General features: G+C 43.6%; 1 protein-coding gene across 2 annotated transcripts; it reads right to left on the bottom strand.

Annotated features, from left to right (window-relative positions):
• Nucleotides 1–1054: 1054 nt before the first annotated feature.
• SELENOS (selenoprotein S) lies at nt 1055–9779 on the bottom strand. Of its 2 annotated transcripts, none has more exons than XM_060155387.1 (6): nt 9620–9779; nt 8793–8927; nt 6725–6831; nt 4188–4277; nt 3764–3842; nt 1055–2055 (listed from the first exon to the last, which is right to left on the bottom strand). In XM_060155387.1, exons 1-6 carry the CDS (start codon nt 9702–9704, stop codon nt 1976–1978), a joined length of 576 nt encoding a protein of 191 aa, XP_060011370.1. In that variant the 5' UTR covers nt 9705–9779; the 3' UTR covers nt 1055–1975. The 2 variants fall into 2 exon arrangements, with proteins under 2 accessions (XP_060011370.1, XP_060011379.1); XM_060155396.1 differs by having other exon boundaries at nt 9555–9692.
• Between the last annotated feature and the right edge of the window lie 2294 nt (nt 9780–12073).

The raw sequence follows: 12073 nt of genomic DNA, 5'->3' as shown, positions 1-12073 counted from the left end.
AAACCAAGGTTAACTAGAAGTACCTACCTCACAGGATTGTAGTGAGGATTAACTATAAATGTATGTGCCTGGCACACAGCAAGTGCTCTTCAAATGCTAACTATTACACAAATTAGTTTCCTTCTCCCCTTTATTATCTCCCAATCAATTCTCCACATTGCACCACCCCCTCCACCACCACCTCATGGTGCCAGATGCAAGGTGGGTACACAGAAGTCATTGTTTCTTCCTATGTGTCCCTGACTTGATAATTCCTAAATTTATGGGAACAAAATGAGGTTTGAGGGAAAAGTCACAGCTAATAGTGTACTGAACCATGCCCTTCTACTTCTAAAATGAATAGTTGAGAGCTGCTTAACACAAGTTTTCAGCTACAGAAAATACATTAAAGGAAGAATTCTTTAAAAGTTCCTTTAAAACCTACAGGAATTTCTCTATATGTAAATAACAAACATGGGTGGAATATTTTAACCTAAGTCTAAAACTTCCCATGTTGTGAGTCTTCCATGCTGGTGGAAAGCCAATCTGGGTAAAAACTGGTAACTCAGATAAAGGTTCAAGGGCTTTCCTAAACCTCAGGAGACCCACCCTGGTTTTCAATGACCCTCTCTTCTGCCAGGAACTCCCACATTCCTCCACTCAAAATTTCACTCAAATGTCTCCAGACTCAAATACTTGATTTTGACTACTCCAGCCCATTTGTTTGCAATCACACTGTCTTCAAAATCCTGTTTTCACTCCCTCCAGCCCTCCCCAGGAGATTTTAAGCCCCCTAAGACCAAACTATATTTTTCCTTTATATATGTCAAGAGACAACTACAGAATATTTCACATACTCAACATATGTTGATTAATTTATATGAGACATTTCTGGAATACTTTCCCAGCTAATCATCACTATTCTGCAGGTTAATTTTGTTCCTTCTTAAAATCTTGATGTGAAGCAGGGATCAGCAAACTATAGCAGGCAGGACAAATCCAACCATGAGCTAAGAATTTTTAAATGTTTTTAACAATCCTTTAAAAATGTAAAAATATAAAGACTATGCAGCTGCAAAGTCTAAAATATTTACTATCAGGCCCTTTATAGCATACTTGACCAAAGTTCTAGACAAGTACATAAGAAATGAGTGCAAGAGGGATGACCCAAAGGGCTCCCAGAAACCTCATTGGCCCCTGAGGTACCTCTAGGCAAGATGTTTCTTTATCCTCTTAATTCAGAAACAACTCCAAGTGCCTGATTTTGTGGATAAACCCCAAGGAGCCTGCCAACTCTGAAAATCACTACAGCTATCTGCCACTTGCCATGCTCATTGCAGGTGAGGAATAATGAGAAGGGAAAATAATATTAGTGGGAGGTTATGAATAATAAAAAGCTGTGTAATATTAGATAGACAAATTCAAGTTCATAATGAAATTTCCTTAAATTTGATAAAGATGCTAAAAATGTTCCTTGCAAATTTTTTTTATACTTAGTTTCTTTTTTTTTTTTTTTTTTTAACAAAGCTCTGTACATAAAAATAAATATACAGAAACAACCCCATCAACTCTCTGCATCAGTAATCCTCGCTGGTGGGCTCACCATTTACAAGGAAGACATCATTCAACGCAACCTGTCACAGAGACTGTCCTACCAGCAAGGACCTGTTAACTTGAAGGATCATTGCCAGGTCTCTTTTATCAAGATTGCCAATCACTTGGAGGCCTTTAGCTATCAACTAGCAATGACCCATGAAATCAGTGAACACAGTCACTGGCTTCAGTGCAGTGTGACCAACTGCAACTACTGCCTAGTGACCACGTCCATGCTCTATAGGCTGCCTTCAACCCTTGAAGACACAGATGCAGTTAAGAACAGAAAGAAAGCCCCCTCCCCCTGGGTAGTCACTGTGAAAAGCGTGCATAAGGCAATTGAGTCGAGGGTTAAGGATTCATCTTGCTAGTGTCAAAAGCAACACTAACAAGATTCTTAGCCTCATCCACCAGACGATGGACCTCTGCGTCCAGGTCTCCAGGAGCAGGCTCCACCTCCTTCACCAGACAAAGGGCTGTAACCTGTGACAAGAGAAAAGCAGAACAGTGCTGGAAATGTTCTGTATCAAACATAAAATTGTGAGCCTGACATGCAAAGCACTGCAAAGATATGGATTCTATTCTCACAAACATTTTCATACAACTTTCAGCTACCATATGACAAAAAAAATTTACATGGTCACTGCAGTTTGAACTAACTTTCTGGTGGGAATAAAACAGGCCATTCAGCTTCTCTGTTTTAACTCTCCAAACACGAAAAACTACCCAAAACACACAAAAAAATTTGCCCAAAAAACCTCTCAAGATGGCTAGATTTAAGTATATAAAGGCTTCTAACTGCAGTGCTTAATATAATGTATACATTCAAATAAGAACTGCTCAACCTACAGAAAATAAATTTAAAAAACCAAAATCAAAAAGAATGGAACTCGTTACTTCCACTAGTCAGAACTGGGTAATCCACATGCCCCAGTCCCCAACCCCATCCCTGCCCACTCATTAGCTTCCTAAAGTTAATGGACATTTGGCAACCAGGTTGACTGATCAGGCTTTAGAGCCAGCAAGACCTTAAATGAGGTGGTTTTGCTCCTTACTTACTACAGAATCTTTGGTCACTAACTCCCTGTGTCTCAGTTTCCTTATTTGTAAAGCCAGGCCAGTCAAAGCCCCTAGCTCTGGATGCATTCCATTTTCTACAATTCCCTCCTAAATACCACCACTCTTTGCTCTGAAAAATAGTCTTGGAAGACTATTCCTTGCTTGGAGCAAGAAAAAGATTCAAAAAAGCATTTCCTTTTCAGACACACCACTTCCCTACAGCAAGCCAGCTTTGGGTGTTGTCAGAGCCCAGCCCAACTTGTGTCCAGTCTGCACAGAGCCCAGGTTCCAGACTCCTGACAGTCCTCCAATAGGCCAGCCAGGCTTCCACACCTCTGCCTCTGCAGCACCTCCCCACAGAAAACCCCTCTCCCGGACGGAGGATAGTCTTTGGCCTAAAACTGGTTCCTACATAAAGTATTTTAATGCCTTTGCCCTCCCCTCTCTCAGGATTAACAGAGAACTCCTGGCAGATCACAAAGGTTACTCATTTTCATTTGTGTGGGAGTCCTGTCTTCCCAAAAGGACGTGAAAGTCCTTAAGGATGGGGTAAGGACAGACTGCTATGGTTAGAGGGCTCAAGGATGTTGCATGCAGAAGCTCTCTGAATGAACATCTGTCCATGTCTCCTTGAGAAAGTTATTTGTAAGAAACAAGGTGGCCCTGGCTGGAAAGACCAAAACCCCTGTGTCCTAGCCCCTTGACAAACTTACCTGCAATACTATTCCTCGCCCCAGTTACCACTCCCTTTATAGGACTGTGTGGGAATACTAAATTACAGTGAGAATACTAAAATACAAGTGCAACCATCCAATTATTTCCTGAGGGCCTCGAGTGACCTCCTTTTTCAACTGCCAATCAAATGCTGACTTTGTGAGGCCAAGGAGGTTATAGGCCTCCTGGAAACAGGACTTGAGCCCACATCCTTGCCCAAGGCCCACAGGGCTCAGCACGTTGGTGACTTCCAGCCATTGAGGGCTGCTTTGCATCTGATTCTTTTATTTAATCTTCATAACCCTAAACTTAGGAATTAGTCTCAATTTACGGACAATGAAACAAGGAAAAAGAATCTTGTTTTTAAAGGTAAATGTATCCTGTAATTGTTCAGAATGCTTTGATGTTTGGTACTTACCTCCTCGCCGCAAGGGCTTTCTGTCAGATTTTCGTTTTGGGATGACTGAGGAAGTAGAAGGCCCAGGACTGTCTTCTTCCTGTTTGAACATACACAGGCTTAAGAATCTAGTTAAAAACATTCTACTCCAGGGACTTCCCTGGTGGCGCAGTGGTTAAGAATCCACCTGCCAATGAAGGGGACATGGGTTTGAGCCCTGGTCCGGGAAGATCCCACATGCTGTGAAGCAACAAAGCCCACGAGCTACAACTACTGAGCCCACATGCCACAACTACTGAAACTCATGCACCTAGAGCCCGTGCTCCACAACAAGAGAAGCCACTGCAATGAGAAGCCCGCGCACCGCAACAAAGAGTAGCCCCAGCTTGCCGCAACTAGAGAAAGCCCGTACGCAGCAACAGAGACCCAATGAAGGCTACATCACCTGAGGCTTTCTTGTATTTCCTTTGTAACTTTTTCCTTCTCGCATGCTATCCCACATTTCAATCTTCTGTCTCCTTTTCTCTTCTTCAAGCTGAGAAGAATCACACGTTGTACAGTATGAATTCATAAGCTACCATCTTTCTCAAAGAAAATGTAATTTTGATAACTTTTAATCTAAATGTCCTTCAAAACACACCTTCACCTGCACTTTCTTCAGTTAATAAAACAGTTGTCATCTAGTGGTGTGAGTTTAACTCACCAACAGAACCTTTTGTTTTTGTATACTATTAAAGAAAGCAAAAAGTGTCACAGAGAAAAGAATACCGACTCTTGTTCTAAACTGGACATTTTTGGTAATGGAGAATAACGCTGACCTGGAAAGGGTGAATGTGGCTGGCAGGCCTGCTTTGTTGCTACCTGGTTGCGTCACCTGAGGAAACTCACTTAACCCCTCTACTTCAAAGGCTATGAGGATCCAATGAGAGCAGATTTGAAAGTTCTTTGAAAGTCAAATACTATGGGAGCATAAAGGAAAACTAATCTCAGCAGAAAACTATGTCCAACAATGAGCACCTGAGAAAGCTTATACAGTAATTATGCAGTAAACAGGAGGGAAACACAGTGCCCTGGGTCTCTGACTCTGCTTCCTCCTCCTTGAAGAACAACTGGGTACTGCAACTTAAGTTCACACACAAGTCACTCTCTATTCCCAGTAGAATCCAGACCCAAACTTTAGTTCATTCTGGTTCCAATTAAACTGTGATATCACAAAGATATGTAAGAAGATGCCTTAGAAAGCACATATCCAGAAATTTCTCGATGGCTTTCAGGGTTCATCACTGCTAAATCCACATGTCTGTCCCTTCATGCTTCCACTGTCTGCAAGTACAGGAAGTCAAAGAGGAAACAGTCTCTTGATCTGAAGGTTGTTTTATGCTCATAGCTAACATGGAAAACACCAGAATGGAACATTGCTGATAAATCCTGAGACCAAATAAGACAGCAGACTGAACTGTGAGTCAGGCAGATTCTGTTTGTTAAGTTTGTTAAATACACAGAACCACAACTTTAAAACTGAACATAGGCTTCTATCTTCTCTCCAATTTTAGGAGGCGCACACTACAATTTTTAAAAATAATCTTTTAAAAATTTTTTTTCAGCTACATCAACAAATTGGATAAATGATCAGGCTGTTTTACTAATGCAAAAAACTCAGACCCTCAAGTCATTAATTTTGACATGTAGAAGGAATTCAACTTACTCTATGGCTCCAGAAACAAAACAAATGGTTGGAAATCAGCAAAGGAAAAAACTAAAATAAAACTGCTTAAAAATGGCATCTATGTATACTATGCTGCCATTTCTATGTAAAAATGATACATGCATGTGTTTATATATGGATAAAATGTTTCTGGAAAAACACCTAGAAAGCTTAACATGGAATGCTTGAGCAGCAGTAGATAGGGGAGCAAGGAAGGCAGAGACTTAATTTTCATAGTACAGATTTTTGTATCATGAATTTGTTTTAACCTCATGTGGTTTAGAAAACTACATAAATAATAGGAATGTGCTAGTACATTTTAGGTGACTATTTAAGTGGAAGATGGGCAACCCACTGAACACTGAAGAAGGCTGCTGAGAAAGGTGACCAAGAAGGCCGAATGTGTGTAGTAGGTGTTGTCTTATTCTGTCCTTTCCCTCTGGGCTCCAACCAAGCTGTGGAGACCAGCCATGTACTGGATGACCATGCAGAACCAGCAGTGGCAGAAAGGTACTCCATATTGGAAACACCAGAGACACATGCAAGACCAGGAGGAAGACCAACTTCTCTGGCTTCCTTCAGAGGAGAAAAAAAGGGGCCCAGAAACATCTGCACTGAAACTAGAAAGCAGAGTCTACACTTAGTTGTTTCAGTTACAGAGAATGGGTCCAACCTGGTGGGTGACCTTACTCCTGTGAAGAGCAGCACAACCCACCTGGCTGCTCAGGTCACTTCAATAGCAGCCTTTGGTTCTTCCTCCCCCCGACCCCCCAAACCTTTTACCACCCCTACAACCAAACCATGTGTCTTTAAAAAAATCTTTCAAAACTCCATCTCCTGCTCTCCATCTTGACCCTGGGTTGAGCCCATCGCCACCCTCCCCTGGCTCTCCTTCAATCCACTGAAGAGCAGCCGCACCAAGCCAGGTCATGTGACATGCTCGGCTTGAGACCAACCATGGAGCAAGAGGCTGAATGTGTGTCTGGTGGTATGGCTCCTGTACACAGCAAACAGTTTTGCTGGGTGAAATGCTGCCGTGAGGGAACCACTTAAAAGTAAAAACATAAATACAAGACACCCTTCTTTAAGAGTATTTCCCCCTAAACAGTAAGAAATTGCACAAGGAAAACATGCTGAGCAATACTTAGCTAAGTGGAAATGATTCGGCCTGAAATAGTTATTCTTTGTATCCACCCTAATGCGCATGCACATGTGCACACACACTTTTACCCACTAAACCTCAAATATCATGTATTCAAACTAAAACCAGTTCATACCTGTCTTAGTTTCTCCTTATGCTTTTCAACTTGTGCATTTAATTCATCTTGCATTTTCAAACGAGCAGCTGCTAAAGCCTCCTGTCGTTTAACAACAATATCAGGTTCTAAAATGTCAGAAAGAAATTGGGATAAAGCACCTTGTGTAATATAAAATGGGAACTCTTGAGGTCTATATTATTAGAAGTGTACAGAAGTCAGGCAATGCAAGAATATACTTTTACATGAATAAGTCTATTCTTCTGCATATATTTTACTGCTTAAGGGGGGGGCGGGGCAGCGGACTATCCCATCGCCACAGTTCATAGCCCTTGTTAAATATCCAAAGCATCAGAAATCTCTGTTCAAAACAGATTTCTGGGCTCCCTGAGCAGTTCCAATTCAGAGAGTCTGGCATGGGCTCCGAGACTGAAATATAAGTGGTCTGACGGCCAGTGAGATTCCATTCCACAACCTGGATACCTCCTAACACCCAGTCTCTAGGTTGACCAGAATTCTAGAAGACAACCAAGGAAAGATAAAGTTTTCTGATCATTAGCCATCACCTAATTAGCCCAGGTCTACACCAGAAAGAGGTAAAGATCGTCAGGTATTTTATCCTTGTTTTTACAGGAAAAAAAAAAGAGAAAAATCCTTCCAGCTAGCATTAACAGAAATGACCACCCCAGGTATCTGTTTTTATCTGGTTTAGAAAACAAAGCAAATTATATAAATATACAATCAAGTTCTCTATTTTACTCAGACCACTGTGTTTAAGGAGCACTAAGGGGAACTAGGCAGTGGTTTGACTAATTTTGTAAACAAGGAAACAAACTGGAACTTATATGTTCACATCAGTATCATCCAAAGGATATGCGATCATCATTACTTATAGATAGTTAGCAGTGGAAACAGGTCACCTAACTGAATCCACGTAAAACGGGGGCCAAAGTAGCACAGGGGTGTGTCTGTGGTGACAGAGATGACTAGACCTTTATCTTTAAAAACAAAATTAGTTCCACTTTCTAGAAATGTGAATTGTGGTAACATTTGGAACTGTTGGATCATTCTTAGAATAAAATTATGTGTGGACTTTTTTAACCTAATTTTTCTAACAAAATTGTACAACACAAGGTAACACCTTTCACTGCACATACACTTCTTGCAATGCTTCATTACAACAAACTCCTCTTCTGAGATGCCCGTCCCATTATCTTATAAATCTACTCCTCAGTTGTCAGCAGGTCTCACAGAGCCAGAGATGGCTGTACCAGGTGACTTGTTCTCTAACACCAGTCATCCACTTCACAAAATCCTGCAACTTAACCAAGATTTACTTTGTACTTTGTAGTTTTTGTTGGATATACAGCCAACAACCAAAAATGCTGAGATAATGGCAGGACCACAGGGTTTCATGGGAGAGGAGAGTGAAGGAATTTTCTAAGTCTTTCTACTAATAACTACATTTGTGTTATGTTTGCTTTCCTCCCCACCCTCAGTGACTGTGGTGGCTCAGATGACTGATGATTTGTATTTATTTAATTATACTGCTATTCTCAAGACACTTAACATTTATTTTAAATATGTCCTCAGAAACTCTAGCTTCTAACTAGTTAAAGCTACTGTTTTAGAGGGAATAAGTTTTTGAAACAGTCAGGTGTAATCCGATATCAGGTCTGATGAGTAAGTTGTGAAAATCAAAATGCGGTGGATGTGAATAACTAAGGCTGAGTTTGTCACTCACGATTGTTCTAGAGATTAATGAGACTTAGTAGACAGACCCATAAGTACGGAGCAGCTGTGAAGTCTTCACTTTAATCTCTCCTGTAAATGAAAAACCATGCAACACAATATGCAGTGAGTGCTCTACACACCATCAAGCGGGTTTTTCATCCCATCAAAAACTCTGAAATTAAAACAAAACAAAACAACACTATTGCAAATCACCAAAACCAATTTCCTAAGCATAAAACAGTTTTCTTCCCACACAGATCAGAAACGTATTTCTTACTCTTAACAACAGACTAACTTTTAAATACTAAAACAAGTAGGCGTAAAGCCACGTCTTCATTTGTTATCAGGCACTAACCCAGAGCAGCGGCAGCTCGATCCAGCTGCCTCTGCCTCAAGGCCCTCAGCCGGGTGAAGAGCTTCTGAAAGACCACGTAGAGAAGAATGCAGCTAAAGACGATGTACCAGCCATAGGTAGCCAGCAGGGAGCCCACTGAAAAGAAGAAAATAGTTTTCAAGAAACTAAAAATGATACTACCACTGGACTTTTCTATAACATTAAACAAAAGCAAAATAAGCGTAGCTCCTTGTCCTCAAAACCTTCACGGTGTAGCTGAAGACCTAAGTAGGCAGTTAAAATAACGAGTAGTACAACAATTCATGGATCACTGAGAAGGGACTTCTCAGCTACCTGGGGAATAGGAGGGGCAAGTCCGGAGGACGTGGGGCACGCCAGCTGGGTTTTGAGGGGTGAAGGGAAGTGTATCCGACTCAGGAGGGCATAGGCCTTTCAGATCCAGACTACATATAGAAAGGAGTGCCCATGGAGGGCTGATACAGCGCCGGATTTTGGGGGCGTGAGTGGGGGTACGGAGTCGAGGGGCTGAGGCTTGAAGGCACACGCCAAGGGCGGAGAGACCCCAGCAACCGCAAACCCGGAAGGCTTGCTTCGCATAAAGTAAAGAACTCGCGCAAAAAAGGGCCGACCGCAACGCCCGAGGAAGCACCGCTCTGGGAGGGCCTCCAAGCGCGCTTCGGGACCACCGCCCGGGCCTGCGTGCAGCGCCAACATCCAGCTCCCGGCCAGGTCCGGCCCGTAGGGCAGAGGAGAACGACTCACCGAACATGGCGGCGCGCCGAGGGTGGCGGCGCAAACCCGCTGCCCTGCGACCCGCGCCGACTCACCCGTGACGTGAAGGAAGCGCAGCCCCTCGGTCTCTAGGGCTGGCCGCGTGGACAGCTGATCCCCGTCCCGCTCCACGGCCGCCATCGCCTAGCCCGGCCCGGCCAAACCCGGCCGCGTCAGCTCCAGCCTTAGTCTTCCGGCCGGCCCCTACGTACACGTGGCACGTCTGGGGCCGGCGTCCCGTCGTCCCGGCCAATCGCGTAGCGACCCGGCCCAGATGCTCGGCCTATCGCCGCGAGGGCGTGGCCGAAAAGGGGCGGGTGAGCGATCAGGGAAGGGCAGGGCTAGCCGTGGCCTGACTGGAGCCCTACCATCCGCTGCGCACTGGGTGGTCTAGCGGCTACCTGACTGACTTCCCAGCCGACTCCGTATCGAATGTTTACCTTTGCACTGATTGGACACCGAGGTCGCAGGAAGTTGGGGCCGCCGAGAAACAGGATTTGCGCCCTGGCTCTTGCTCCGGGCACATTGGGCAACAGAACTCGGCAGATTGGTGATTCCCAGCCGTTGCGGGTTGCCGCCAAGGTCTGCCCCACCAAGCCGTAAAGAGCCTTCCCCTGCCGCTGCCGGTGTTAACCTTTCAGGCTAAGAAAGTCCCCGCCGACCCCCGCGGTTCTCTCCTCCGGAATCAAAACCTCTTGGGAAAGAATTAGCATAACAATGGCTCCAACACGCATTGAATCTTACTGAGTATCACAAGACGTCACAGTTATTTATAATAATGTCCTGGCTGTTTTCCCTGCCTGCAATGCCTTCCTCTACCCCCTTCCACTCCTCACCCGTCAACGCCTCTCTGAGCCCTACCTTAACCACCCTATTTGAAATTTGACCTTGAGGCATTTTTGGAGAAGGATTTAAAGTGAACGTACCCAGCTGTGTCTCAAAAGAAGGGTTGAGAATTAGGAAGAGAAATTAATGAGCAGGCGATGACTTCAGAGCGCACCGCCATCGCCACCGCCTTCACGAGCACCAACGCGAGGCTGAGGTACCACTGGGGCTTCCACCGCTGGTTGGCCTAGAAGTTCTTCAAAGGGATCAGCTCCTGGAACTGCACAACAACATCTTCAGCGGTGTGTCAGAAAGCAATAAAAGAGGAGATTCTTATAGAAGGACTTGCGTTCATGGGCCATAGCAAATAGAAGACTGAAAGCTCTTCATCTTGAAAATGGGCTTCTCAAATCGGGATTGAGGACTCTGGATTTTAGCAATTAAGACTGAAGACCCATTGATTTGATGAATTTAGAAGGAGGAATTTTATTCCTCCACCACCACCACCACCAAGTTTCTGAAGATGATGAACTCTTTGCTTTGAGGTGGTTTCTCACTTGCCCTGGCATCTTGCAGGAACTCAGTGTGCTAAAAATGAACGACTTCTTGGGATTACAGTTGCAATACTTGGTCTGGGATCAGCTTAAAATATACCTTGTATGTAAATACTGATGAACTACTCAGGATGACTAGGGTTACCTGACCTCTCTGTTTATACTCTGGACAGTAGGTACACTGTACTGGAGTCACTGTTCATGGAAAGAGCTGGTTAGGACCTCTCTATCAGGGAGTGAATCCTCTGAAAAAGGATCTGGCACAACAGTTTCAGTCAATGCTTGAAGTGTCAACTAAAAAATTATTCACAACCTAGAAGCTGAGAATTATGTTTTATTTGGCGGAAAGTTTTTAGGACTTCAAGCCAGGGAGGCAGCATTTCAAGTAACCCTGAGGAGGCGTTTGCAACAAAGGGCAGGTAGTCAGAACATCAAAGATTACTGTTAACTAAAGAAAACCAGAAATCCCAAATGGAGTTTAGTGCTTTCCTATGTATGGGAAGATGCAAGAATCTGGGCTCACTGAAATCATTCTTTTGATATGCACCTAAGCTATCTGGGGCCAGTATCCAGTGTTTTCACATCCTGAGTTTCCTCAGGGCTCACCTTAGGGAGTGGCTGCAGTCTGATGGCTGCTAAATGACAGGTATTCTTTGTTTCCTTCCTGAGTTCCCTCAGGGGTCACCAGCTCACCTTCCTTGGTGGCCGCTTGGCTGCAATCACTGATGACTGTGACATCCTTTGTTTACTGATACTGCAGGCAATATTCCATTTATTAGGAGCTGTTTACTTTTATGTAGTAACTTAGTGGTTAAGATTGCTGGTGGCTTGGGTTAGCTAAGAAGACAGTCTTTAACAGACAGTTCCCTGCCTTAATAAGAGGTGTCAGATTAAGATGTGAAAGCTTCAAGAGTGTTTCAGTGAATATCATTTCTGAGTTCACAGTGTAGTTCAGGAATTAACTTGGAGTAGCTATAGAGGAAGATCCCGCATTTCAAAGTTTGCTGTTGCTGGATTTCAAAATAAGTCAATGAGCCGTGAATGAATTAAGACAACCTGCATATCATAAAAATGTCAAAATGCTTCATCTGGTTAAATAGGAGAAAAGAGATTGCTTTATTTGCCTTTTTT

Source organism: Lagenorhynchus albirostris, chromosome 1 (genome assembly GCF_949774975.1).
Source record: "Lagenorhynchus albirostris chromosome 1, mLagAlb1.1, whole genome shotgun sequence".
Classification (NCBI taxonomy): Eukaryota; Metazoa; Chordata; class Mammalia; order Artiodactyla; family Delphinidae; genus Lagenorhynchus; species Lagenorhynchus albirostris.
Note: the sequence above shows the minus strand (reverse complement) of the source record. Positions and strands in the feature narration are given on the sequence as shown.

Coding starts and splice junctions, on each gene's coding strand:
- SELENOS (XM_060155387.1), bottom strand. CDS start 9,704: ATGGCGGCCGTGGAGCGGGACGGGGATCAGCTGTCCACGCGGCCAGCC. Junction 8,928..9,619: donor GCGCTTCCTTCACGTCACGG/GTGAGTCGGCGC, acceptor TCTTCTTTTCAG/TGGGCTCCCTGCTGGCTACC. Junction 4,278..6,724: donor ATAAGGAGAAACTAAGACAG/GTATGAACTGGT, acceptor GATTCTTCTCAG/CTTGAAGAAGAGAAAAGGAG.